The sequence below is a fragment of the Pipra filicauda genome, unplaced genomic scaffold, assembly GCF_003945595.2.
Source record: "Pipra filicauda isolate LSUMZ 115617 unplaced genomic scaffold, ASM394559v2 scaffold176_size3548034_pilon, whole genome shotgun sequence".
In the NCBI taxonomy this organism is placed as follows: Eukaryota; Metazoa; Chordata; class Aves; order Passeriformes; family Pipridae; genus Pipra; species Pipra filicauda.
The window spans coordinates 1,858,353-1,883,903 of record NW_024104283.1 but is presented as its reverse complement, the minus strand read 5'-3'; the positions used below and the strand labels follow the sequence as shown (position 1 = coordinate 1,883,903).

General features: G+C 45.2%; 1 protein-coding gene across 1 annotated transcript in view; it reads right to left on the bottom strand.

Moving 5' to 3' along the window:
- The window catches only part of FOXO3 (forkhead box O3), a 90,847-nt gene extending 67,051 nt beyond the window's left edge, over nt 1-23,796 (bottom strand). The window contains exon 1 of the mRNA XM_027747914.2: nt 23,008-23,796. Coding sequence (XP_027603715.2) covers nt 23,008-23,589 — 582 coding nt within the window. The 5' untranslated portion in view covers nt 23,590-23,796. The remainder of the gene's footprint in view (nt 1-23,007) is intronic.
- Between the last annotated feature and the right edge of the window lie 1,755 nt (nt 23,797-25,551).

Here is a 25,551-nt window from a genome sequence, read left to right as displayed (position 1 = left end):
CTATTTTAAGTCCCACTCCCATTACACTTATTGAAAAGAGGGGGAAACCACCACCAGGCCCCTCTGTGGCACAGCCTTGCCGAGCCACACTAACTTTAGGCATGCAGCAATGTTTAAGGTGAGCTGGGAAGGTGCCAGATTAAACAATGCTGGGCACAGAACAGCGTGGCAATCTAGCCCAGGTTGCTGTACCGACCTGGCACACACCTATATGCACAGCACAGCAGCTGAGCAGAGCTGAAATCATCTTAGCAGCACAGAATGGGAGAGCAGACAGCAAAAACCTTCAGGCAACCAGCCTGTGCAGCCTAATCCCGATTTTCTTCCGATACACAAATAAAATATCACATTCACCTAACTAATAAATATTACACCTGCAGCTTCATGTGGCAGATCATACATCTTCAGCCTTTTGGAAGACCTCAAACACCAGAGAAAATGCTTGGGTTGGGTTTGCTTGTGTCAGAAACCACCCACAGAGCGTGGCAATAGATCAGTAGTGGGGAAGGGCCTTTCATTTCTCCAGCATCGGGTCAAAATCCTACCCGGGTCAGCTTCTGCCTGATAGCTGTTAAAAAGCCTCCATAAAACAAATTGGCTCTTTTAATCCAGGTTCAAGTGGATTGTGCTTAGATCCCAAGGCGGTAAAAGCTTTAGCAGCGAAGTGGACAGGAACATACCCTCCACACAAAGATCTGTACAACAAGTACTAATCAGTGGCAGCCATGCAAGAGAGAAGCCAAGGATAGAGAGGAGGCTGGAAATCCAGTTCCCACTCCATTCCTAGAAATGATTCAGCTAGATTGGACTTACAGCAAATGGGCAGAAGCACAACAAGTAGCTTGTCTTTGCTCCCTACATTTTATGAATAAGTATTTCATCTCCTGAACCCTTGATCTTTCTTCCCATAAAATGCTATTGCAAAAGCCAACTCATATTTTCCACACACACAGAAAAGTATTTGCTACCCATTCAATTCCTTAAACAAACACAAACACACTTATTCACCAGCTTTCTTCCTCACCCCCTTTGCAATTTTTTTCTTCAAAGAATGCTTAAGTTTCTTCTTTTTGGGTCTTTCTTTTCAATATGACAATATTCTTTTTGCCTGTGCCATCACTAACTTCTGGGGGGCAGCAGAAAACTTCAGGATGATGCAGTAAACATTAAAACCAACACCAGGATTTCTGCTTTTCTGCTTTCTGTTTACAACCTTATCAAAAACCATGGTGTTTTCCTATGAGATTTTCCCTCTTGCCAAGCAGTTGACAAGTGAATGAGAAATTAGTAAATGCCTTGACTGCACTGTAATAAAATAAATTTAGAAAAAAAGTCTCAAACCCCCTAAAGCACAGCAAATAGGAGGGGCAAAGGGGGTGTTTTGGAAATTGTACATGTGGAGTCACTATGTGTTACTTCCAAGACCTTGCTTCCAGTTGTTATATATAAATATTGGCTTGAAAATGAAGCAGTGGACGAAGTGCTGGCACTTAGTTGAAGCTGTTGGCTGGGGGGGTGCAGCTCGGGTGACACCATGTACATGCTGTGCTGTCACAGAGCGTGCTGGTCCGTCCCGTCCTGGTGTGTCACCGGCATTGCATCACTGCCAGTGAAATAACGCAGCTGCCTCACTGCCTTTTTTCTTTTTTTTTTGAGTGACAGCAAATTTCAGCGCAATAAATCTCTGAGCCTGTGCCCAGCTCTATCACCCACACAGGCCAGCTTCTCTGTGGTACCCTGCTTTGTATAACCCTTCTTTTTCCCTCACCATGGCCTTCTTTGAGAAAAATAACTCTCTGAACACCTGAAAGATGTTGTGATTAAGCTTAAAGTTTGGCAGCCATGTTATTGCCTGTCATTATCCCCTTAGGCTTCTGGGATTACTGCTTTCACTGGCCATTATCGTTGCTCTCCAAGGAGCCGAACCTTGTTAATGGCCTCTCCCATGGCCCCCAGAATCCACCACAAACCCTGAACACTGTTAAAAGGCCCCAGCAGCCACCGACAAGCCTAAGCAGCAAAATACACAAAACTTTCCTGGACACTAATGCAGCAGCAGCAATAGATGTGATAAATACTGTCTTGCCAGGCTGCTGGCCGGCCCTACTGTTCAGTAGGCAGATGGCCATGGCCAGGTTGCCCACTTGGCTTTCAAAGAGAATCTCAGTACCATGGCCAAGATGCAGAAAAGGTCTTTTTTCCAGCTTTATCCACTATGTACCTGCAACAAACCTGCCAAAGTGTCACTCTAAAATGGCAGAGCTATCTGTGATCACTTTAATAGGACACCAGAGCCCATCAAAACACCCTACCATGCAGTTCAACCACAATTTTACAAAAACCACTGCAGTTACCTGCAAAGGGGGAAAAAAAAAAAAAAGGAAGAAGAAAAAAAATTCTTTTTTTCTGTTTTTTGATGGTGCAAAGGAAACCCACTTTGGGCGAGCTTTCAAAAGGGTTTCCCAAATGATGGACACACAGAAACCACTGTTGATCTCTCCAGAGCATGCTATTTTCATTTTGACAATTAAATGCATGAGTGTAAGGTTCAGCACCAGCTGCAGCTGCAAACATTCTAGCTGAAACCTGCAAGCTACGTACTTGTTCAACCAGATTCATGTTATTATCTTTTCCCTTTCCTTTCGTTGTGGCAAGAGTAACAATTTAATTAGACAGGGGAAGAAAAAAAAAACCCAACCCATATTATTTATAACTATAGCACAATACATTATTTTTAGCTGAAGATCACTTAAGAAAGAAACACTACCCAGACTGATTTTCATGTACAACTTCCTGAATTTGTGATTCACAGCCAAATTTCAGGGACAAACTTAATTTAGGTTTTGATCCTTTTGACCTCAGCACATTAGCAAGAGCTCTAGCTGCAGCTTTGCTTCTTCTGAGCCCTGTAGATCTGAAACTCAACAGGTCCATCGGCTGCAAAATCAGTGACACCCCAGAAAAGGAAGCCTTTGGAGAAACAAGGCTGTCAGCCTAATGTGGTTCTCGGGAAAATTTGAGAGGCGGGGAGGTTTACCCAGGCACAATACCACACTGATAGGAGGGGGACGTATCCCATTACGGGAACTGCACGTTCGCAAACAAGCGCCAGAGTCACAGGCTGTTCTCTGGCTGTTCTGTGCCACGCGGCAGAGATAACACTGACAGGTTTCACGCTGCAAAATCCACCCTCCCCAGAGACTTTTTTTTTTTAACCTAAACTATATTTGACTTCACTGTCAAGTATTTCAGTGCAGCTGCTATTCTCAAGTTCTCCTAAAATACACAAAGTAGGTACTGTACTATTGCACATATAAACATCTACCTTTCTACCACAACTATTTATGATTAAAATAACTTTTCTCCATTTCTGATTTCATTTCCTTTCTCTGGGCCCAGTTTTACATTGCACAGGAGGTGCTTTCAAGACCTCTAGCATGAAATTAAGAAGTAAAATATTACTCCAGTTAGAAGTTTAGAATTTAACATCCAGTTTCCCTTGTGGATGACCTATAAACAGGACTTCATCTCTGATGCCTCACAATTTAGGGAAAAAATTGTGCAGGTGTGCAACAGCTACACTTAGCAGTGGTGGATCTTACTCTGTCTAAAAGCAAACTCCTTGGGTGAAGAACACCACACCTGTTTTTTAGCTGCACTGGAAGAAGATAAAATGCCCAGCTTGGAAAAGGGTCTTTCTCAAGCAAACACACTTTGTTTTCATCCACCTTGACACCAGGCAAGTGCGGAGGTAAAGTGTTAACACCACAATTACAGAGCTGAGGGGGCTGTATACAGGAACAGACACCTGCCTGGTCACACTAAGTTTTTAGCTGAGCTCCAAGCAGAAGCTCTGCAAGTGGTTGGGATATTCCGAGAGATGTTCCCAGCACCTGGTCCTTATCCAAAACCTCCCTTAGAAGCACACGTTCCACTCATGAGGATCTTGCTCTCAGTGCATGTATTCTTCCAAAATTGAAAGTGTTCAAGCCCAAAGCTTCTTTTCCTCCCTAAGCTTTTGCATGATTCATAACTTCAGCATGACATTAGCTCTGACAGTTCTGGAGGGCTAAGCAAAAGCACCCCTAACTCCCCAAAACATTATTCTGGACAGAGTTGAGCAGCCTCATTTCTTGTACATGATCATCCTGCCTACTCAGCTGGCTATTAAATAATTAACCCACACTGAGGCAAAGGCTCCTTTCTGCCTGATGGAATGGGGCCTCAACTTTTCAGTGTGAAGCTCCTTTGTACTGAACCCAGCATGTCCTAGAAATCTTTCTGCGGACAGCAATATAAACAACAGAGATTAAAGAGTTTCATCTCTTGCTGTTAAAGGAAAACAAATACAACTTCTACAACTAATTTTTAGGTGATAAGGGATTTGGGGTGAGCAAAGCTGAACCCAGACTCCGTGACCCCATGGCATGCATCCAAGCTCAGCAAGAGGAAGCTCCAACTGCTGGGCAATGGACACAAATTATTCAAGTCCTGAAGCTGGATCACAACCCACCCCAAAAGGGCACAAGCACTAGTGCTGTGAGGCTGCATTTTGGCAGCACTGCACTCCATTCTGCCTCCTATTAGAAGTCACTTCCGCTCATTTACCAGTGCTTAAAATCAGCTGCACAACTGAAGTCACATCAGAAGACGAGCAGCAGCTCCATTTAGTTTCAGGGGAACACTCAGTGAGGGAAGTGTCTGACACCAGTCTGTGTAATTTTGGTCTTTCTCAGATGCTAAGAAAAATTGCCTATTGCTAAGATTCTTACCATTGCTACTAATTTTCAACCACAGAAAAATATTATTTACCCAGCTCCATCCTCAAACACAACCCAAGCAAAGGCCTTTTCCCATTGAAGTGAAGATGGTGCAAGTTCACAATCTCAGGTGAAATGTTTCCTTCCAACAACCACAGGACAGCTACCTTAATCCTGGGTTTGAGCACAACCAAGCAGTTGGATACCTCTATAAAGGCACATACTCTGAACCTCTCATTTCCTTACATAATTTGGTAGTTTTCCTAAACAGTTGCTGCTTCAAAAGAGCCTTAGACTTCCTTCTCCTTGCTTTTAAGTTCCCCTTAATTTAGAATTCAGGCATTTACACTTCTAGGATGGAAAAATGAAATCTGTGATCAGATGCTCAAGATACTCCTATACATCAATAAATCAGGGGGCCATTAACTGTTACTACTGGTCTGTGCTGCCTGTTCTCCCTGCTCCAAAGCCCACTGCTGGAGAATTGAAGCTGGTGCTCCTCCTGGCCCAGCATTCTCAGGTCCCCAAAGCAGAGCAGGGTACTCTTCTGACATCTGCCCATTTAAAACAACTGATGGATTTGTAGTCAGAGGAAACCCCCCCTCCTTTGCCCTGCCCTCAAGATCAGACTGACAAGGAAAGTTGTTGGAAGATTTTGTTGTCTTGTCTTCTGGTACGGGATCCTCCGGACATCTCATTCAACAGACGTGCTGTACCTGCAATGTCCTCATTTTTTCCCGATCTTTGCATACAGTACCGTGGTGTTGTGGCTTCTGTCTTTTAACTACAGGACGTTGATTTGTCATAAGGTGACAGAAAATGCTTTGTCCAACATGGTGTGAGCCAGGTTTCTGAGAGTCTTTGGAAAAAGATGCTCACTGGCATGGGTGACTAGACAAAGCCCAGCCGCTTCTGGACCATTAAAAACTCTTCCTCTGTAGGACAGAAAGGTGCATATATATTGCAAAAAAGAAACTTACCAACATGTCAGAAGCCAAAGGTGTATGGTTTTCTTTGAATTTTTTCTACCTACTTTTCACACCATTCTGCTGAAAGAAGTGGTTTACAGCATGGACACTTGAATCAAAAAAAACCCTCTCCTCAACAGCCTTATCTCAACCCCACAGCCTGTTCACTCAAGGTTGTTACCTCTCTTGCCTCCTTTCCTTGAACACTGGAAAACAAACAAAATACACAAAGGGCACATAGAAAAGCTTCGATGCAGTACATACAGCACAGATTTTCTGATTCACCTTCACTTTTTTTGTTTTCCACACTAAGAAATATGTACAATTATTGTATCTACATGAGTTGCCCAATTCTAACTGATGCAGGCTTCAACACACGAGCTGCAGCATGGAAAACAAAAGTCATTTAAACTCCTCCACTCTCCATAAATGCAAAGGAAAACCTCAGCTGGCAGCCAGCATGCTGTTCCTAAAACCTAAAAACCAGCCCCCAGCATGTACTGTTGTACACACCTGCCCTTTAAATTTGATATAAAAAACTTTACATTTGGATGTTTTTAAATGTGCAGAAACCACAGAAGGTAAAGACAAAACTCTTTTAACATGACACAGAGACTCACGATAATGCTCCCTCTGCATTATGTGGCTAAAGCTTCAGCCAACAGTGCCGGCTACATGACAGAAATACTCCATCAAGTCACTGCTACGGCTCTACAAAACTGTAAATGATTACAGAATAATGCCCTGCAATCAAAGAACAAAATGTGTGCTGCAGATTAATCACTTTCCAAGATGGGAAAGGAAAGATAGGCTTGAGAGATAAATCTGGCTGGGGTGTTTATGCAAGCGTATCATGCTCCTTAGTACTGAATGTCCCAGAACTCACAGAGGAAGTAAACAATGTGCTGGGGGAGCGTGTGGGGGGTGTGCGAGGGGTGTGCGTGTGCCCGTGCTCACAACCCAAAATAGGACAGCTTGTGAAAAATGCCCAACTTTCAGTTATGAAACACTAACATTAGAAATCACTTGATTGCCAGATATATTGCTACTGCCTGGGAAAACCTGAAACAAGGACCCGTTCAGATACAGCTGACGCTTCTCTTCAGCATTTCAAACTTCCCAATAAAACTCTACAAGGATGCCCATGGACTCCTGAGCCCTCTCCCCCATGTCACCTCAGCAGATGTAGCAGACACTGCATCTGAAGGCAGGGACTGCAAGCACTTCTGGTTGGGATTTACTTCTGGAAGCCCACTCTGGCAACCGACATTTTCAGTGTCCCTCTGGCATATAATCACACTGCTTTTGGCTGCTTAAGCAATGTCAACTTTCATGCATTCCTCTTTTTTTGTGTAAACATATTTACATTTGTAACTCCTAACTGGCTTAACGCTACACAGGCATTTCGAGGAAAACTCTACCCACACTTGAATTAAATGCAACACTTTGACAGTCCATTGCAAACACAGTTAACTGACTGCGATGGGTGCAGGAGAGGCTGGTGACATGGATTTAGATCGGGGGCTGCATGGGTTCATTGGGAAGTACTTCTGCAAAAGCTCACCATGGGCTTATGTCACAGCAGCCTGAATCCCCTTACTGTGATTCAACGCATTACAAAAAAGTTAGATCTCCATGCTGAGAGTTTTATTTGTCACTGATGGCTTTGGAGGAGGTCAAGGTACCATACCACAGTTCCATGTCTGAGGATGACCATTCTATACCAAACATGTATTTCCACACAGGAGCTAATAAAAATTTCCCAAAACCAAAAGCAAGATACAGTGCCAGGGCATGCGCTGCAACGGTGTTGCATAATGGGAAAATACTTCACAGAGACCAACTATTTGAGGTCCCTCCTCCCTGAAAAATATCTGGTTCTGTATTAAAACCAATTAACAATAATCTATTAATAACAAGACTGTGATGTAGCTGCAAGGTTCCCCTAAAGCAAAATTCTACCAATGCTAGTAATTGATTCAGCAACGTGCACCAGCTCAATGGCACAGGCGTCTCCAATTCTTGGGAACATTACATCCACTCTAATTCCCCCCACAAGGTCATCACAAACATCAAAAAATCCCCATACATTGTGACCCAGAGAGCTGTGACTGAACAGCTTTTATCAACAGCCTAGGAAACTGAAGTGCTGCACCTGAAAGGCATCAGGCACCACAAGTGAATCCCTCAGCCCACCAAGCTGCCAAAATGGCTCATGGAGCAGTGGTGGAGAACAAACTGCAGATTATCTTGCAGGACAAAAAGCAGGATATGCTAGATTTGCCTTTGCACTATTTGCTGCAATGTGTGTTTGCATACCCTTTACTGCAATGGAAAGAGGACAGGACACACTGCTACCTGATTAAAGTTTTGAACTTAATCACAAAGGAACAAGGGACTCATAACTACACGCTCTATGCGTAAGCTTTGCAACAGGTCAATAAAAGGTTATTCACACCATTAAATTACTTGGTCTAGATAGCACCAAATCCATTAGAAGATGCCAACTGACTATGATAGAAGCTAAGTCACATCCAGTGAAAGCAGCAAAGGTGTCCATTCTCCCACACTCCAAGACAACACCTTGCAATTTTAAGCAACAATTCAGTATGACTTTCTTCTGATAACAAAAAACTGTGATCGGCTTCCCACCTAGACATCAAGGCATTTTACAAGAACTACTAACAACTGGGCATGAAGTTAGCAGCAGAGGCAGAAGATACAAGAAAACCATGGAGCTATATCAGGAAAAGTCAACTGTGTCTTTATATTTTCCAGTCTAAATCCACCAAGTCAGAGGGTCCCTACTAGAGGATGCAGAATATGGTGTGACTATGGACTATACACTTTTATGCCTTATGTATTGTCAGTGAGGAACTTGTATGTCTCCTCTCTTCCCATCGAGAGGGAAGAAAAACGGAACAGCCCCTCATAATGGAAATAAGAGCAATTACTACACATACCATTAAATATTTTAGAGACAGCTCAGTAACCCTATGAACTGTACAGTCTCAGACACTGTTTGGTGTCAAGGTCAGGCCATGCAGCAGTAAGAGATCCAAGTCCTTCTAAAGGCAGGACCCTCCATCTCTTACACAAATGAACAACCTCTCAGTATTTGGTATCAGCAGAAGGAATAGGATTATCCAAATGACTAAGGATTTGCATGCTGACAGCACCAGGACTGCTTACCTAAGGGTGGATTAGTTAAAAAATATAAACAATGTTCTAAATTATAGGTGGTGCCGTGAGCCCCACCTACACCTCTTATTGTCCAACACTTCCTACTATAAAACACTGTTTGTTCACCATCACTAATAACTTTGCAAACCTGAACTGAACTGGGATTAGAAACAGGATAAGTGGTCCAGGATAGGCAAGACACAGGAAATATGTAATCCTGGGGCAGGGAGAAATGTGAAATAGAGAGCTGGACAAAAAAACAGACAAGCTGGACAAGCAGAACAGATATGGAAATCAAGAGAGGACATAAAGAGGGGTGGAAGATCACAGGAAAAAGAAAGAGGGATGCATGGAGCAGGACTGGGAACTGCAGGAAAGGAGGCTGGGGTGAGAGAACAGAAGGTAAGAACCTTGGGGAGGGGAGAAGAAGATATGGGAATGGGACAGTGTTCATCAGGGAAGCCTACGGACAGTGGGGGGCAAATGATACACTGGGAAGGGTGTATTTCTTTACTCAGAGATAAGTGCAACAAATATGGCACAGGGCTGACACAGAGAGCATGGGGGATGAGCTGAAACCCTGAGTACCACTTGAAGCATCCAACCTGACAAGAAGACTGGGGGCGGATATAGTGTGTGAGCTCCCTACTAATGACAGTGTTATAGCCAGCATGAGAAGTAATTTCAGGTATTAGAAGCAACTTTATTTCTGACATTTTGTACTTCCTGAGCACTTGCCTTTTATATTGAAACATTTTTTCAGTGTAGATTTTTGTGTAAATAAAGAACGCTCTTATTTAGTCGAACTTCTGCTTGGCACTTCACTAAACAGTGAGAACTATCCACAGAGATACTCCAGTGATCTGCAGCTAGTGGTCAAGCCATGCAAAATCTTGGCAGCTCCTAGAAAATGGGAAAAACCCATCAACTGGAATTGCTCAAACCCACCCTCTGTATCACGGTACTTCTAGGGAGAAAGCTGCTGGCCCTCCCGGTCTGTAACCACCTGGAAGAATTGGTAGTTTGATACTTGATAGAGTTTCCTGTAAAAAATAAGGAAACTATCAGCTCTCCCTCAGGCCATGCAGAGCTGGTTTTTTTTAAACAAGCAAACCAACAGACAAAAAACCCAAACACAACCAACAACCACCCAACAAAAATGTCAAACCAGAAAGCAGGCACTCAAAACTGGAACAATTTAGTAAGATGTCATGATTCAACTACAATTGAAGGAGATCTACACTTAATTTCTCTAACAGCTCCTATCATACTGTTCAAGCAAAGTGTTTTTCCTTCAGGCTGAGAGGACACCAAAACCACACTATTTCTCAATTTACTACTTTTCCCCTCATTTCTTTCCTTCAATTAGAGAACATTGCCCCTCCACATGCATAGTACAAGCCTGAATAAAAATGACGTGTGAGAAGCTTTTGCCATGGTTAAGTCCTGACATGGCTGTTGGAAAACCCCAAAATGAACATTTTATCCTGGCAAAATCAGTGTTCTTTTCACTATTTTTACTCTTGGATCCAGCAGCTGCAAGTGATGCTACAGGTCATGCTGTCCAAAATGGACAAAGAATCTGAAGATCCTCTCAAGTTCGGGAGGCTTGTTTCTACTTCTGTTTTCCTTCTCAATGCTTCACAGCACTGCTGCACCAATGCCAATTAGCTGTAAGTTGAAGTAAGGTATCAAACTGTGGTCAGAACAGATTTTTCAGCTAAGATTTCCTATCTTTTTAAAAAATAAAAAAAAAAAAAGACTCTTTCGTGCTTTCATTTTTGAGTACCATAGGATCAACACTGGCTGTTCAGTTGATAATACTCCTCTTTATTTGAAATTATTTTTCTCTTTTCACCACCCACATTCATCTGGGACTTATTCAGTATTATTCTGCCTGACACTGGTCCAAAACAGCAAACCATTTCTGTAACAGCACAATAAGCAGAGAAGACCCTAACAGAGCTGCTTCATCATCTAAGAATCCCCTTACGTACTAAAAACAAAGTTGAAAAGCTTCTAAGGAGGTTAGATATAGCTGTGCCTTTAACAGAACAACTTCTCTGGTATTTTACATTTGGCATCTGGCATTTTACAAGTAGGGAAGTGCTTTTGCTGTACTTTGGCCTTCATCAGAGAGAGGTGGAGATTTATGCCCTTTCTCCTTCTAAATTAGACTCCTTCAGTGCCCTATTTTATATTCTTCCTGACAGGTCCATATTTTGTATAAAGCAAAAAGGACTACTGTCACTGTGTTGCATGGCAAAAGCCCTTTCCAGCTGAAAGAGAAAACTCCATCCGCCAAGTCAAGAAGCAAGATGTAACTTTGCGGTTAAAACTGTGAGGATAAAATACTCTGCCCAGCAACATTCATTTCCAGCAGGATTTGATAAAATTATAATTCACTGTCCAGAAAAAGACTAAAACATTAAACATATTATACTGAGAAAGTCAAAATAGGTCATTCAATCAGCGTTATTCCCCCTTCATTTCACACATAATACAAAGCAGTTAAGTAGTTTCTCTTGCAATTAGCATCATCTTTGTCTCCTTGATGTCTTAAAATACACTGGAGATATGGAGGTGCTCTGACTGTAACTGCATCCCAGGCCCTGCTTCCCATCATCACCGACTCCTCAATAAATACACAGATGTGAAATCCTATCTTCAATGATTTCAGCCATGATAATTTTCTTTGGTTGTTCCAATTCCCTGGTCTGTAGTCTCAAACAATAGAGCCTTTTCCCACTGATTAAAAAGGAGTACACGTGCGCTCAGAGAGAACCCTAACATTTCCTTCCAGCTGCTAAGGCACATCCCACTACATCTTTTAAACAGGAAGACTTGTTACCTGGCAGAGCCCTGAAGAAGGTGGGCTAGAAACAGCCTCCCTGAGAAACGGCAGGGTTTTAAGAGATCTTTCCTGGATGTGAGAAGTCTGACATATGCTTCAAATGCATTTTAATTTAGAAAAATGTTGGAAAGATTTTATTTATGTTTCTAATTAGGTAAACAGTATGCTTCTTCCACCTGCTTTGAGCTACCCCACTAGGCCCAGTAGACATCAGATGTCTATGAACATACATCAGGTTGATTTACTCCCCACTGCTAGCTCATAGAATCCTTCCTCCTCCCAGCCCCGTATGCCACTACCTTATGTCCTATACACTTCCCCTCCTTTTTGTATGGAAAATGGTCTCACTATTGATTTTCAAATACCTTCTTAAGCACACAGCTCCCTTGCCCATGGCTTTATAAAGAACAGTTCCTCATAAAAGATTTCTCTCCTACCCAAAGCATGCAAACCTTCCAGTAAATTTTAATCAGAAGTATTCTTCCTGTGCATTAATCAGGATGTAAGAGCAATGGGGCAAGAAATAAGTCTCAACATGCTATGGGAAGAGAAAATCACACTGTCAACATCATGATGAACACAGTATTAGGTTCAGAGCTTTTGGCTGCTGCACAAACTAGACGGAAAACCTCTGGCCGAATTCATGCAGAACTCTGACATGGCTTCCATTTGTACATCAAAGGTTTTAGACGTGGCCCACTTACCTGAGACAGATATATGGCTGAGGCTAAGCAAAAGCCAGTTTTCACAGCTCCTCAGTGGCATGATCATTATCGGTGCCAATGTTGTTCTTCTACAAAGGCATTGTAGGATCAGCAGCCTCCCATTGTAGGTCTTGATGGATACTTAAAGAAGCACCATTCACTCTGAAACCTAACATCTCAAACAAATGGTTTTGGGCTCCCACACTCAGCGAAACTGTTAAGCACAATAGGTGGTGTTGCACAAAAACAGGGACAGCAGCTCTACATGTCTCAGCTTACAAGCATCTCACGACATGACTTGAACCGGTGTCACCTTCTCCTACGAATTCTTGGAAAAAAACATTCTCTGAAAATTAGTCAAGGTCCACAGCAGTTTTCAAAAACAGTAGGTTATAGGCTTTCAGGAAACAACACCACTGCTCTCAGCACAAAATCAATCAGCAAAAAAGGTGCTAATGTGGGAGCCTGTGAGTCTGGCAAAAAGACATTCTTTCTTGAGCACTGTTCTCACTTATCAGATGCCAAATTTTACGTACTAAGCACATCTAGAACTTAATATATGAAACTGATAAATTCTCCACGAAGTACCAGCAAATATATTTACACAAGATTGGGGTTCACACAAAGTCAGAAACTTTTGATCTGGATTAAGTCTCGCATTTAAATGTACATTGCAAATTTCGTGTGAGCAAATGGGGTTAACTTTGGTCACAATCTGTCTTTGGAGAGCTGAAATAGGTATTTAAAGAGATAGTATGGAGAGAAAAAAAAACCAAAACAAATACAGCAGGATTTAAGAGGACTGACCACTGAGTATATATCAAGATAATTCAGTCCACATTCTAGTTAAAACAAATATGGCTCTGGAATTCAGCCCATATCCTAAAATTATTTCTTTGAAATAACACATTTATTCTTCCGTATCCTATTTTGGAAAAAGTGTAGAAACCAACATGGAACAATGTGAGAAAAAACTAAGTTATAAGGGCAAATTGTCTACAAATTCAGAGGTATTGGCTGTCTAGACTAAGACAGTAGCTTGTATTAGAGTATTATTAGGTAATTAATACATTTTTAAATAAAGCTTTGTTTACTCAAGTGTAACAGTATTACTAACATTCCCTGATCATGCTCAGTCCTCACAGGGAACCCAGGCTCAGCTGCAATTGGGATTTTAAGCCCTGTTGGTTTGAGTCTGCCTTGCACTAATGCAAATGCATGATGCTGCAGTTTCATACGAGAGCCTCGATGCTGTTTAACTTGGCCTTTAGCAGGGACGAGATTCAGTCCCTGCCCTCTTTACTTCAGCTACACATGAAAGTTGCACTGTCATAAACTGGGCTGCATCCATGTAAACCAGTTTTCATTCCCACTCCGAAGTGAGCAGTCACAGCAGCCAGGAGGCAGAGTGAAGCCCAAGCAGACTTATGCCGATGTTTTTGGGTGCTCCTCTATCTGTCCTCCCACAGCAGACCGTCATCTGTCCTCCCACAGCAGACTGTCATCTGTCCTCATCAGTCTTCCGACTTATCTGCTGTCTCCCACTCCTCTGGGGTTGGGATAAGCAGATGTTACTTCCACGTTCAAGTGCTGGCAAGCAGCCCGGACTTGCCCTTTTCTGCTCACGTGTCTCAGGAGCCAGCAAACCTACTGAAAACTTTTTCTTAGGACTGAGTCCCGGGATTGCCATGGCCTCCACTGCTCCCTAGAGAGAGACGAAGATCTTGGAAAACCAGGGATGGGGAGGCAGGCTGGCCTGAAGACACTGCAAGGCTGAGGGCTGGGTTATGAGCAGCCCCCAGGCAGACCCACAGCACAATAGAGTGTGAAGGCAGACCGAGAGGTAGGCGTCAAAGGAGAAAAATGGGTCCTTTGACAGCACTCCCGCCTCCTGCCCTCATTCTGAAGCTCTCAACTGGATTTTGGTGTGGAGACGTCAGCAGAGATCCACCCTTCACCTCAGCACGGGCAGTGGGTGAAGGGATGCACAAGTGGTGTGATCCAGTGACTCACCCCCTGGAAACGCACCTGACCGGTCGGCAGCACTCAGGTGTACAGCAGCCCTGGGTTGCACAGGTAGAGCCCCACACCCACTGCTGGCAGCCTCCTGCCCCCCAAAACTAGAGACACACACTGCAAAGGTCCTGACAACACCCTGTCAGTGCTGCACATTATCTTCCTTGCTTTAAGTGGACCTTCCTCCATCAGTTCCTCTGGGCTGCCTCTCCCCTTCTGTCCCAGCATGCACAGCCCTTCCACACCCCTTTACATGTAGCGAGTGGCAACTTCACCATCAGGGAAAAAAACAACTAAGAAAAGCAAAATAATACCTTGCCAAATGAACACGTTCAAGTGAGAACCCATCATTCCATAATTCAGCCCTAAAGTATGCAGCACATTGCAAGAGAGCAAGCAATCCATTCAATTTGTTAGCACAAGTCTTTTAAAGGAGCTAATTTTCACAAGGCATTTCTTTACCCGTACAAATCCCCAGAAAGGCATTTCTCTGTCAGTGAAATCTTACAAAGGTGTTTGAGACCAGTAAAAGTATTTAAATAGCCTTTATTTTTAATAGGTACCAGTGTAGAGATAAAGAAAATGGCCCCAGTAAGTAAAGTCCAGGTAGAACACACACACGCAGAGTTACTGACAACACAACAATGTTGTTAACTCCTGACCTCCCTTACATTACCTCAAATAAACAGGAGCATTATGAGCATATCAGCTCTTGAAAAAACGTGCAAGGGGGATGGGGCTCAGAGAAAGGACTCTGGCTTTGCAGAATAAGAGGGACTCCTCCTGGACCTCACAGCCACACACAGCATCAGGAGGAACCACTGGCAAAAAGCAATGGCGACACTGCAATGCTCCTCAGCCCCACTGGAAGGCAGCTTCCTAGCTATTTCACAACAAGGATGAGGCAGAGCGCTAATGCAATCACTCACTTGTTCCCAACTCCTTACATCGCCCTGAAATTGCTTTTCATCAGTCCTGTAGCCTAATTGTCTCTACACTGTATCCCCAGCTGAAATGCAGCTACTCTGTGCCACATGTCCTGCACAGCCACCAGCTAGCCCTCCATTTCCCACAGAGGTACCCCATGCACCGTGCAAGCCCTCCCACTGGTGTAACAAACGGAAGGATGGAGAAGGTGAAGTAGGACCTGACATCCCAGGAGTCTCCCAAGACAGGAATGAGAAACTGGAGGATGGGAAATTGAGAAATGGATTTTTTTCTTTTTTCTTTTTTTTAATATTGATATTTGGAAATTGAACAAGTGCTCTCTGCTTTTTAATCCTCTCATCTCACAGGTTTTAGACCAATGATCTGTGACAACCCTTGCCCAACACATTGCCCCGGAGATAACCTAGGTAACGTAACTGATGAATACAGCAAGACATAACCTGCTGTGGCTGCAGACCACACTCCACTCCAGTAGTGGCCTCCTCTCAAAGGCTGTGGGAGCCTCAAGGTCCGTCATCCTCGACCACACAGAGCTGAAGACACCCTCCCTGCAGCGCACCACAGTGTGCCCCAGCAACTCCTAAAAACCCCCTCCAGCCTTGCACACCTGAGCTTTTCCCACCTCTCCACCCCAAACAGGGGCTGGGGTCACATCACCACAGGGCTCCAGGTGTCCCTGCAGTTCCTTGCAAGCTGAGAAGCATGGCTCTTTCTCTGCTGCCTCAAATGGACAAGCAAGAGCTGTACCTACCACCAGCAAAAAATGCTTGGAAACATGATGGTTTGCTTGGGAAGCTAAGCTGTTGTCAAATAAATGTCAAATACACATGGGGAAGGAGTTGGTGCCTGTCAGTGGTGCAATCATATCCCACAAGCACAACTGGAACATCAGGAAACTGGTACAGCCATGCAGAAGCACAGGATACCCCATCCTGACTTCATCTGAAGCAAGTCAGAACAAAACATCTCACTCTGAAGGAAAATCCCCTTCTGTAGACAAGCCACTTTTTAATAATAAGTGCTAAATGGACTATTCAAGCAGGTAATTAATGTTAATTAACATATGTCAGGCCATAAATTGGCTAAATGCACCTCATTTTCCAAGCTTAGTGTGTGGCAATGCTCAGGAAACTGTAACAGAACAGTCTAAGTTTATAGAAACACACAAAAAAAGAGTAAATAAAAGGTTAAGTATAATTTTCACTTAACTCATGGTGTGCTGAGCCAGCAATACCAAAAACTGCATTACTATGCATATTACTTGAACACTTCATTTTGCTCCTGAACTGCTGCACTACACAGGTATTGTCAGCCCCAAGAAAAGCCACAAAAAAACCCAAAAACAACCCACAACAACAACAACAAAAAACACCACCAAGAACCCCCAAAACCCTGCAGCTCCCCGAGCCCTCTGTTATCAGGCAGGCTTTTATCAAGATCCTCACTACGTGCTGCAGGACCTGGATGTGCCTCCTGTCCCAGGACCTGGCCAGGCCACAGTCCGTTTTCAGAGCCGAGTGGGAAGCCACAGGTTACTGTGGCAAGGGGAATGAAACAGCAGCAGGAGAATGCTCAGATCTTGCCCTTCTCCAGAGACAGTGCCTCCAAATGCGGAAGGCCTCCTGCCTTTAGAACAAATGAACATCGCCGTTTTGTAACCCTGCCCTTGGGCACGTTTTCTGTGACAGAGATAGTAACAATGTTTTTAAAAAAGTGGGAGAGAAACAAGAACATGCAGAGACTTCAGTTTAAGTAGCAACTTGCATTTGGAAACACTTTCAAACAGTTTCTCCCTTGGCAAGTCGCCACTACACCGAGACCCACTTTAATTGCATTGTAAATAAAGAACAATCCTCACAAAAGATTTTTCCATACTTCCTCGCAAAATAGCTGGCTGCCAAAATCTAGCAGGGCACCTTTAGGAGGCTGCCACCTAGAGAAATGCTCTGGCTGTTTATCCTCAGTTTTTCCTTATCTCCAAGGCAATCCCTTCGGCCTCCCTTTGAACCCAGCACACCCATTGTAATTTTCTGGGGTGATTTCATACTTGTTCACCCCATCTACTCCAGGCAAGTTTGCTGAAAACCACCCAGCCACTGCAGGGGGATGTGGTGGGGGCTGCCCCAGTCCTGCCTGCCTTCTGCAAGGGACACCACCAACTCTGGGTTTCTACTTTGTCCACGTCAGCACAAAGAGCTTTCACAAAACCACCCAGCTAACCCTAATCACTCGCCTTTCTAAATGCACCAGCACGTGCCCAGCCTCCCCTAATCTCCCAGGATTACAGCAAAGTAGCATAGCACCACCAAAATGACCCGAATACAAAATGGCCTCGCATGTAAGACACTGCTTGCTTCACCAGGACAAAACCAGGCAGAGAATGGACGTCCCAGGGCAGCAGTGGCAGGACATCTCTCCTCCACAGCCTGATAGCCTCAGACAGTGTTTGTTCAAGCCAATACAATACAATGGATATAAATGCCACTAAGGTGATTTAATTTTTATTAGCATTAACTGCGTACTTTCAAACACACAGGTAAGTGTAAGAGCCAACCGCTGACTCTCAAGCTTCCTATTTTAAATATGCTCAAATATTGACACTAATAAACCTATATTACAGACAATGTCAATGTTGCATGACTGTTTTAGGTAACCTTCTGTCTCTGAAGAACTGAGGAACATTGATTCCAGCATTTATCAAGCAGATCTACCTGACAGCAATACTATCCAGCATCGTTGACTGGAGGTTTCCCGTTCATGTCAAAAGTTAAGTTTACCAGAGCCTGTGACTCTTTGCAGCTGATGACATTCACCAAGGCGACGTGTTTATGTCTGCATTTAACAAGTCCTTCAGCAGAGGTGCTCCTCACTGTCACACTGTGCATCAAACAATGTCAATGATTCTGGGTGAGCTACTAGGTCTCTCGTGTACTGCTCTAATATCTGTCACCTGCATGCACAAGCTGGGGAAAAGTGAGATCTTTGATGTACATTACAGATATAAAATAATAATGTGCACTAATATCTACACATAGTTTCTACTGAAAAGTTTAAAAAGTTATTTGTTACCGTGATACTCAAGTATACTCCTCTTTGATGCAAGAAGCTTGTTATCTAGCAGTTTCAACTGCTAGAACCGCACATCTCTCTACATTGCTCAGCACAAAATTCACTTGCAGATGTTACTGCGTATTTTGTTAAAGCACAACATAGTAAGGCTTTGATCAGGTAAGATGCTTAAGCAGTAAGTTTAAGCACACAAGTAATCCCAGTGAAGTCTCAAGGATCCATTCACATGCTTAAACCTATGCTCTCTTTGGTAGATCAAAACTTTAAATTACCAGGCTACAGTTTGTAACCCAAACCCTTCTGTACAGATGAACAAGGCAGCTCAAAAATATATTTTAAAAAAAGAAAAGTAAGAATACAATAGAAGGCTGGAAAAATATTCTTACTTGCAGTTAACTGGGAAACAGAATCTTTAAATTAAAAAATAAAATTAAGAATGACAGCAGAGAAAAAAAAAACAAACTGATGTTTTACATTGCCACTCCTGATAAAGACATCGTGTGGCACACCAAGAAAGGAGAAATAGGAACAGAGACTGGTGTTGCTTCCTTCTCACATCCTTTGCAAAAAGACGATAAAAAAAGTCAGACACATCTCGTGTATCAGCATCTGGTTAACAGATTTAGACATCTGTCTACATTGCTGGCAAATTTCTCAAGCCTTTTCAAGTCTCAATAATTAGAGAAGAGACTCATGAATTTGCTACACTGAAGGGACTGCAGCCCTTTGGTACATACTGGCCAATAAAACAAGGTGAGGAATGAGAGAATGTCCGTGCACGAAGTTTACAAAAATCTCCCCCCTTCAAAGTTAATATCCCAGCAGCTAGTGTTTATCTTTCATGGGGAAGATGAATGCAACAGGTGTAAAACAAAATACGCTTCTGACATGAAAAACAAATCAAAGCAAATCAGCTGCATTGAAATTTGGGAATTGCTGGTATCTGTGTATAAAGGACAAGATTCATAGTCTTGCCATAACGCTCGACAAAGAGGAAAATAGTCCCCCTAGTGTACTCTTCATGTAGAAAAGTCTGTTTCACAAGATAGTGCTACAAGAAATTACAAAATAACATTCTGGGAAGAGATATGGAATTACTTAAGCAATAGTGAAACCGGGCACCTCTACTATACACATGGGTGTTTCAGTTTTCTATTTCAGGATTATTAAAGTGGAGTGCTGCACCCTAAATATTTGGAGGGTAAAACTTGTTTTTTAAGTCAGCATACTAATTTTGTGACTGCAGGATATCGATAAGGGTAACAGATACCTGAATTCGGAAAGACGGATAGAGCTGGTCGGTCATCGAGGAGCTCTGCTGAAGTAAGTACCTGGAACAGTCACCTGGCATAGTACATTTCACAAAGGTGAAACCAGCTCACCCTCAGATCATTTCACCACTCCCGTGTTCATAAACATAAATACTGACCCTCCTTAAGTGTTCAAGACAGAAGCGGATATTGAAACACCCATCGAAACCCTCCACAGTGGTTTGGAAGTGTAGGAGATTCTACTAAACCAGGCTGCCCTGGGTACACAACGGTGTCCAGAGCATGCCCGCTCTACAGCAATGCACCATAAACTACTGCCCCAGTTAGCTGTCAGACACTATTAGGTTAACCAATGTCCCACCGGGGCCACGGAGAGGGGTGAGCAAAGAAGATTGTTGGAGGGGAGTGTATTGGGCAAACCTTATCTGAATTAGCGGAAACGTAATATACGCCTTCGTAACCATATCTGAAATAGTCACTTCTGCTTTAATGCCCTAGGCAGAAAAAAAAAAAGTGATAGTTGTAACTTTCATTTATAGCTCTTAAAATAATTGTTTTGAGGAATATAATCCCAGTTATGTTTACGGATTATGGCATTCAGCACATCTCACTGAAAACAGTATTAATATTTCATATATAATAATACATAAGATAATAAGACCAAGTTCTCTTCTTCCCTTTGTTTAAAATAACAGTTTTCCCCACTCAGTGCCAGAGCAGAATATCATTAAATGGGCTTGCTGCCTTCAACAACGAACTTAGCTGTGTAAAAATATTCTGAATTAAGACACACACACAAAAAAAGCCTTCTAATACAGAACTATCTTCTGTTCATTTAAAGTCTCGGTGTAACTAGCAATCTGAAAAAGTCTAATGTGAAAAGCTGACATTGGTCTCTGAAAAGCTGTATTCATTACCTGTGAGGGAAACAAAGATGATAATAACAAATAATGTGTTTTAGCATCAGAAGACTAAGATGGAGTCTCTATTTAAGAGTGTTGCCTCTGCACAAACTAATCTATGTTCCAGCCAAGAAACTGAAATAGTCCTCTTCTGCATGTATATGCATACTTTAAAAGAAACTCTAGCCCTGCCAAGGAATTAAATTTTGCAGTTTTGGATGCCTGGCAAATTATTAGCTCCTGACCTTCCCTTTGCCCCTTCCAGTACACCCCTACCACCCACGCACAACTGCACCCACCGTTAACACGATCCAGTACCTTACCCTAACTTCCAGAAACAGTTCACAGTCATTAGAGGCAGAATTTTCTGCTACCAGTGTGCTTGCATCTCCTGAGAAAGGTCATCCTAAAGGCTTGTGAGAAACTTCTGAACTAAATTATATCAGAAGAATCTCAAGGGATCCAAGTTTTTAACATTTTAATTAGCTCCAAGTACCAGTTAATGCTGCTCAGCAAAGGAATCAATACCAAATTAACAGTATAAATTGTCAGAAAAATTGTGACTGTATTAAGGATACTAATCAATGTAAGCACTTCACATTATGGCCCAGATCCTGCTTCTGCTTAAGTGAAAGGGAGTTTTGCCACCAAAATCAGAAGAAACAGTCTGAGCTCCATTGTTCAATGTCGCTGTTTGAATTGGGTATCAAAAATTTACTGAAAATTCAAAGTACCAGATAAAAAGGCTCGATTTGTCATAGCAGCTGACATCTAAAGCCACTGATTCTGCGTGAAATCAAACAAGTTATGAAGGCACGGGCTGTCATTGGAAGATGTAACCCTTTATTGCACTCCATGTTGCACTTGTAAAGTCAGATCAAAATCCAACACCTAATACAGATGCAAAAGCTGCAAAAAGGATCTGTATTTTTAAAAGACTTGTCTTGAACCAGCTACGCCACCAATAAACTTTGTGTTTATATTTTCCCCAGCCTGAGACAAGTCTGTCAGTGAAATGCTTCATTTGGGAGGTAAAAATCATACAGCTTCACTTCAATTCCTAACACCAAGTCCTACTCAGGCACCAAATACGAGACAGGGCTGCTAGTACAGAACCTGCCTGAAATGTTTCATCTATACAGTATTTGTGACCAATTTGTATACTGTAAGTTATCACCTGGTCCAAAGCTAAAAAGATTCAAAATTGATTTCTCTGTAAAACAACAGAACTTCCAGGCAAATTTGCCTTCAGCCATCCATTCAAAAACTCAGTGTCAGACGCTGCCAGTATCGGCCCTCAGCAGCAACTGAACCATACCGGGATTTCCTTCTGCAAACAGTACCGATATCAAGCAGCACCTGCATTTCTATATAGCTGCAAGTACGTGACATTTCAGCGTCCAACAGACACTAGTAGATGGACATGGAAAAGGAGAAGAAAAAAGCAGTTCTGGAAATCGCTTCAATGTGATTTACGTGCAGCACCAGCTTCTGGTAGGCCTTATTACACTTTGTCTTGAGGGTAAAACCCTGCCTGCCTGCAACGTGCTTTCGCACGCGGTGAGTAAACAAGCCACAAAAACAGATTTATTTTTTTTTTCCTCACTTATTAAAATGGTAGTAATCTCAGCTGCTCACTGTCGCAGTGCTGGACAGAAAATACTGGGCTATCAGTAGACGGTGCCCTCATACACTGGCACTGCAGAAGTCACAAACCAAGCACTCCCGTGGCTGAACAGCCAATAACTCCATGCTTTGATTAACTTTATGAAGAAATGTCAAGACACGAATTTCCCTCTATTGCCTTTGAGGAACGTGTGGGGAAACCATCGGGGTTTTTCTTGACAAAAATAACAGAAGTCGTTCTGTATTTGAGCTTAGAGACTCAAATTGACCACGCATAAAAGCAACTCTGCTTATTTCCAGCATGAGTTACACCAAAGGTAACTATAACTTTTAAAAAAAAAAAAAAGGTAGAACAAAACCCACACACCCTAAAAATACTTTTTCCCCCTCTCTCTTTCTCTTTCCCTGCTTGCGTGCTTGTGCACCAGAGAAGCCAGCTCCGCTCCAGCGTCTCCCCAGCCCCCTGAGTCAGGAGCCCTCACCGCTTGCACATAGCAACAGGAAAGAGACAAAACTTTTCTTACCCCCTCCCTTAAAAAAAGCAAAGGCGACAGGGCGACCACCACCAGCAGGGCCAGCACCAGAGCCCGGCCGGCTGCCGTCGGGGACAGCCGCTGACACCCCGCTCCGCTCCGCATCCTCCGCGGGCAGCGCGCCCGTCGGGGCGGCGCGGCGACTTCGCCGCGGCCCCGGGATCCCGCCTCACCTTCCAGCCGGCCGAGCTGTTGCTGTCGCCCTTGTCCTTGAAGTAGGGCACGCAGCGGACCATCCAGTCGTAGATCTGGGAGAGGGTGAGGCGCTTCTCCGGGGAGCTCTCGATGGCACGGGTGATGAGGTCCGCGTAGGAGAGGTTGCCCCACGCGTTGCGCCTCGACGAGCACTTCCTCGGCGCCGCCGCCGGGCCCCCGCTCAGCCCCCCGCCGCCCGCCGCCGCCGCTCCCCCCGGCGAGAGGCTCGGCCCCTCCGGGCCGCCTCCGGGCAGCGGGGCCAGCAGCCGCGCCGCCTCCTCCGGCACGGCGGTGGCCGCCGCCGCCGCTTCTCCGCCGGCCGGGGCCGCGCTCCCGACGGTCATGGCCGAGCCGCCCCCCTCCTCCTCGTCGTCCTCCTCCTCGGGGATCATGGAGGCGGCGTCGGCGGTCGGCTCGCCGGCAGGCTTGGCTGGGCTGGCCTGCAGCTCGGGCCTCTGCAGGGGCCAGGTACAGGAGCGGGGGCGGCTCTGCGGCTCGAACTCGGGGTCCAGCTCCACGTCCAGGGGTGAAAGCGGGGCGGGGGGCGACGCCTCTGCCATCTTGGCCTCCCCCGCGGGCGGCTGCGGGGCGCTGCGACGGGGCGGGCGGGTGGCCGCCGACCCCGCTCCTCCTCCGCCGCCTCCTCGGTGCCGACGGGAGCCTAGCAGGCGCGGGGACGCCGGGCGGGCATGCCGCGCTCCGCTAAGGGCTGGCCGGCTCTCCGCTGCGCCCCGAGCCCCGCTCCCCGCGGGCGATGCGCACGCCGGAGCTGCGAGCGGGGAGAGAAAAGGGGAGGGAGAGATAAGAAAAAAAAAAAAATCAGATTAGGAGCCGGAGCAGCCGCGCAGGGCTGGCAGCGCGGGCCGGGCGGTGCCGGAGGTGCCCGCGGCGCTGCCCTCCGCGCCGGCGGAGCGGCGGCCGCTTCCCGCGATGCGTGTGTGCGTTTGTTTATGTTTCACTCCATGCGGATGCAGAAGTAGCTCCAGCAGGAACCGCGCTATATCCAGCCAGGAGAGGACCCCCCCCACGCCCCCGAGCTCGCTCCCCGGCGCTTCCGCAGATATCTTGCCTTTTGGGGGGGTGGTCCTTTGCGCCCTCCCTCGGCAGAAGGGCAGGGAGAGGGGTCCTTCGGATTACGCCGAAGACTTTTTCCTTCTTCAGAACGCCCTAAAGGGAGCCGAAGTCTTAGCATACATCCAACTGCACACTAGCGTAAGCCTGTCACTTTGCGGTGCCCCAAGCCACACGCAAGCAACCCCCAAAAATCTCTCAGCCGACGGAGCAGGGGGCAGGAGAAGGCCACCCCAGGAGCTGGTCGGTTAAAAATAATAATAACAAATCCTTCTTCTCGCAGGGAAAAAGCAAACAGAACGGGAACAAATCGCCAGTCTTCCAACAGGTCCAGAAGCTTTAAGCCCTCCCTAGGGCTGCCAAAGAGAATAGGTTTTGTTCCAGCATCAACACCACATTCATAACCTCCTTGCTCCTGCTGCTGCCATCTTGACAGTTTTTCCCCCCTTCACTTAAGTCATTTAAAAAGCGCAGGCAGACGAGGCAGGGAAAGCCACATCGGGAGGGGCGGGAGGCAGCGGGGGGTGCTGGATCGACAGCCACCTCCACACAGGCAGCAATCGAGATCCGAATTCACGGGAGGAAGAAGCAGTGCTGCTGCATGGTTCCTGCTCCTGCGCCTTCAGCTCCGAAGAGCCTTCCCTTTAAAGGCGAAGGAAGGGAAAACGGCACAGAGCCCGCTCTCCCTGCGAGCAGCCGGCGAGAGGCAAGCGATCCGCCCGCGCCCAGCCCGTCCGCCGCCGCAGCCCGCCCGAGCAGCCTGTCACCCTGCTAACCGCCGACTTCCACATCCCTCCTCCTAACAACCACCGGCAGCAACACAAAGTTATAGACACACGCAGGGAGCCTCAACCAAACCGCACGGCACAGCACTGCCCGCCCATGGGCGGGCGGTGCCGCGCAGGAGCCGCCCCGATGGGGGGAGCCGCCGGGGCTGGGCGGGCTGGAGAAGCTGCTGGGACGCGGCGAGGGTAAGGCTTGGCTGCTTGGCGGCCCTGCGGCTCCGGAGCCGTGTCCCGGCCGCGCCGCCCGGCTGGCGAGAAGGCGGCGGTGGAAAGCGCTCAAGCTTCTCCAAGCAAACCCTTTTTAAGAGTTGCATTACTCCTGTTTCTTTTCTGACTTGTACTCGTCGTAAATTATTGGTGTACGAGTTATTCTGGTAAATTCGTAATTTTTTGAAAACTTTAATTCCGCCCATAGGTGATACCGGGAGCATGTTCAGACATGTCCACACATGAGCATAATCCCACTGTGCCTCCTCCTCGGAGGCTGTGCCCTAGCAGAAAGCCCTCCAAAGTAGCTCACTCGAAGACATAGTTAATTATGGATTGAATAAAGGGGTGACCCACAAAGACATGGAACATAAAGCTATTAATACAGATGTAGCTATAAATATATTGCAACGTATATGCATCAGTTCTCAGCCAGCTTGGCATCGACCTAGAGTGTGG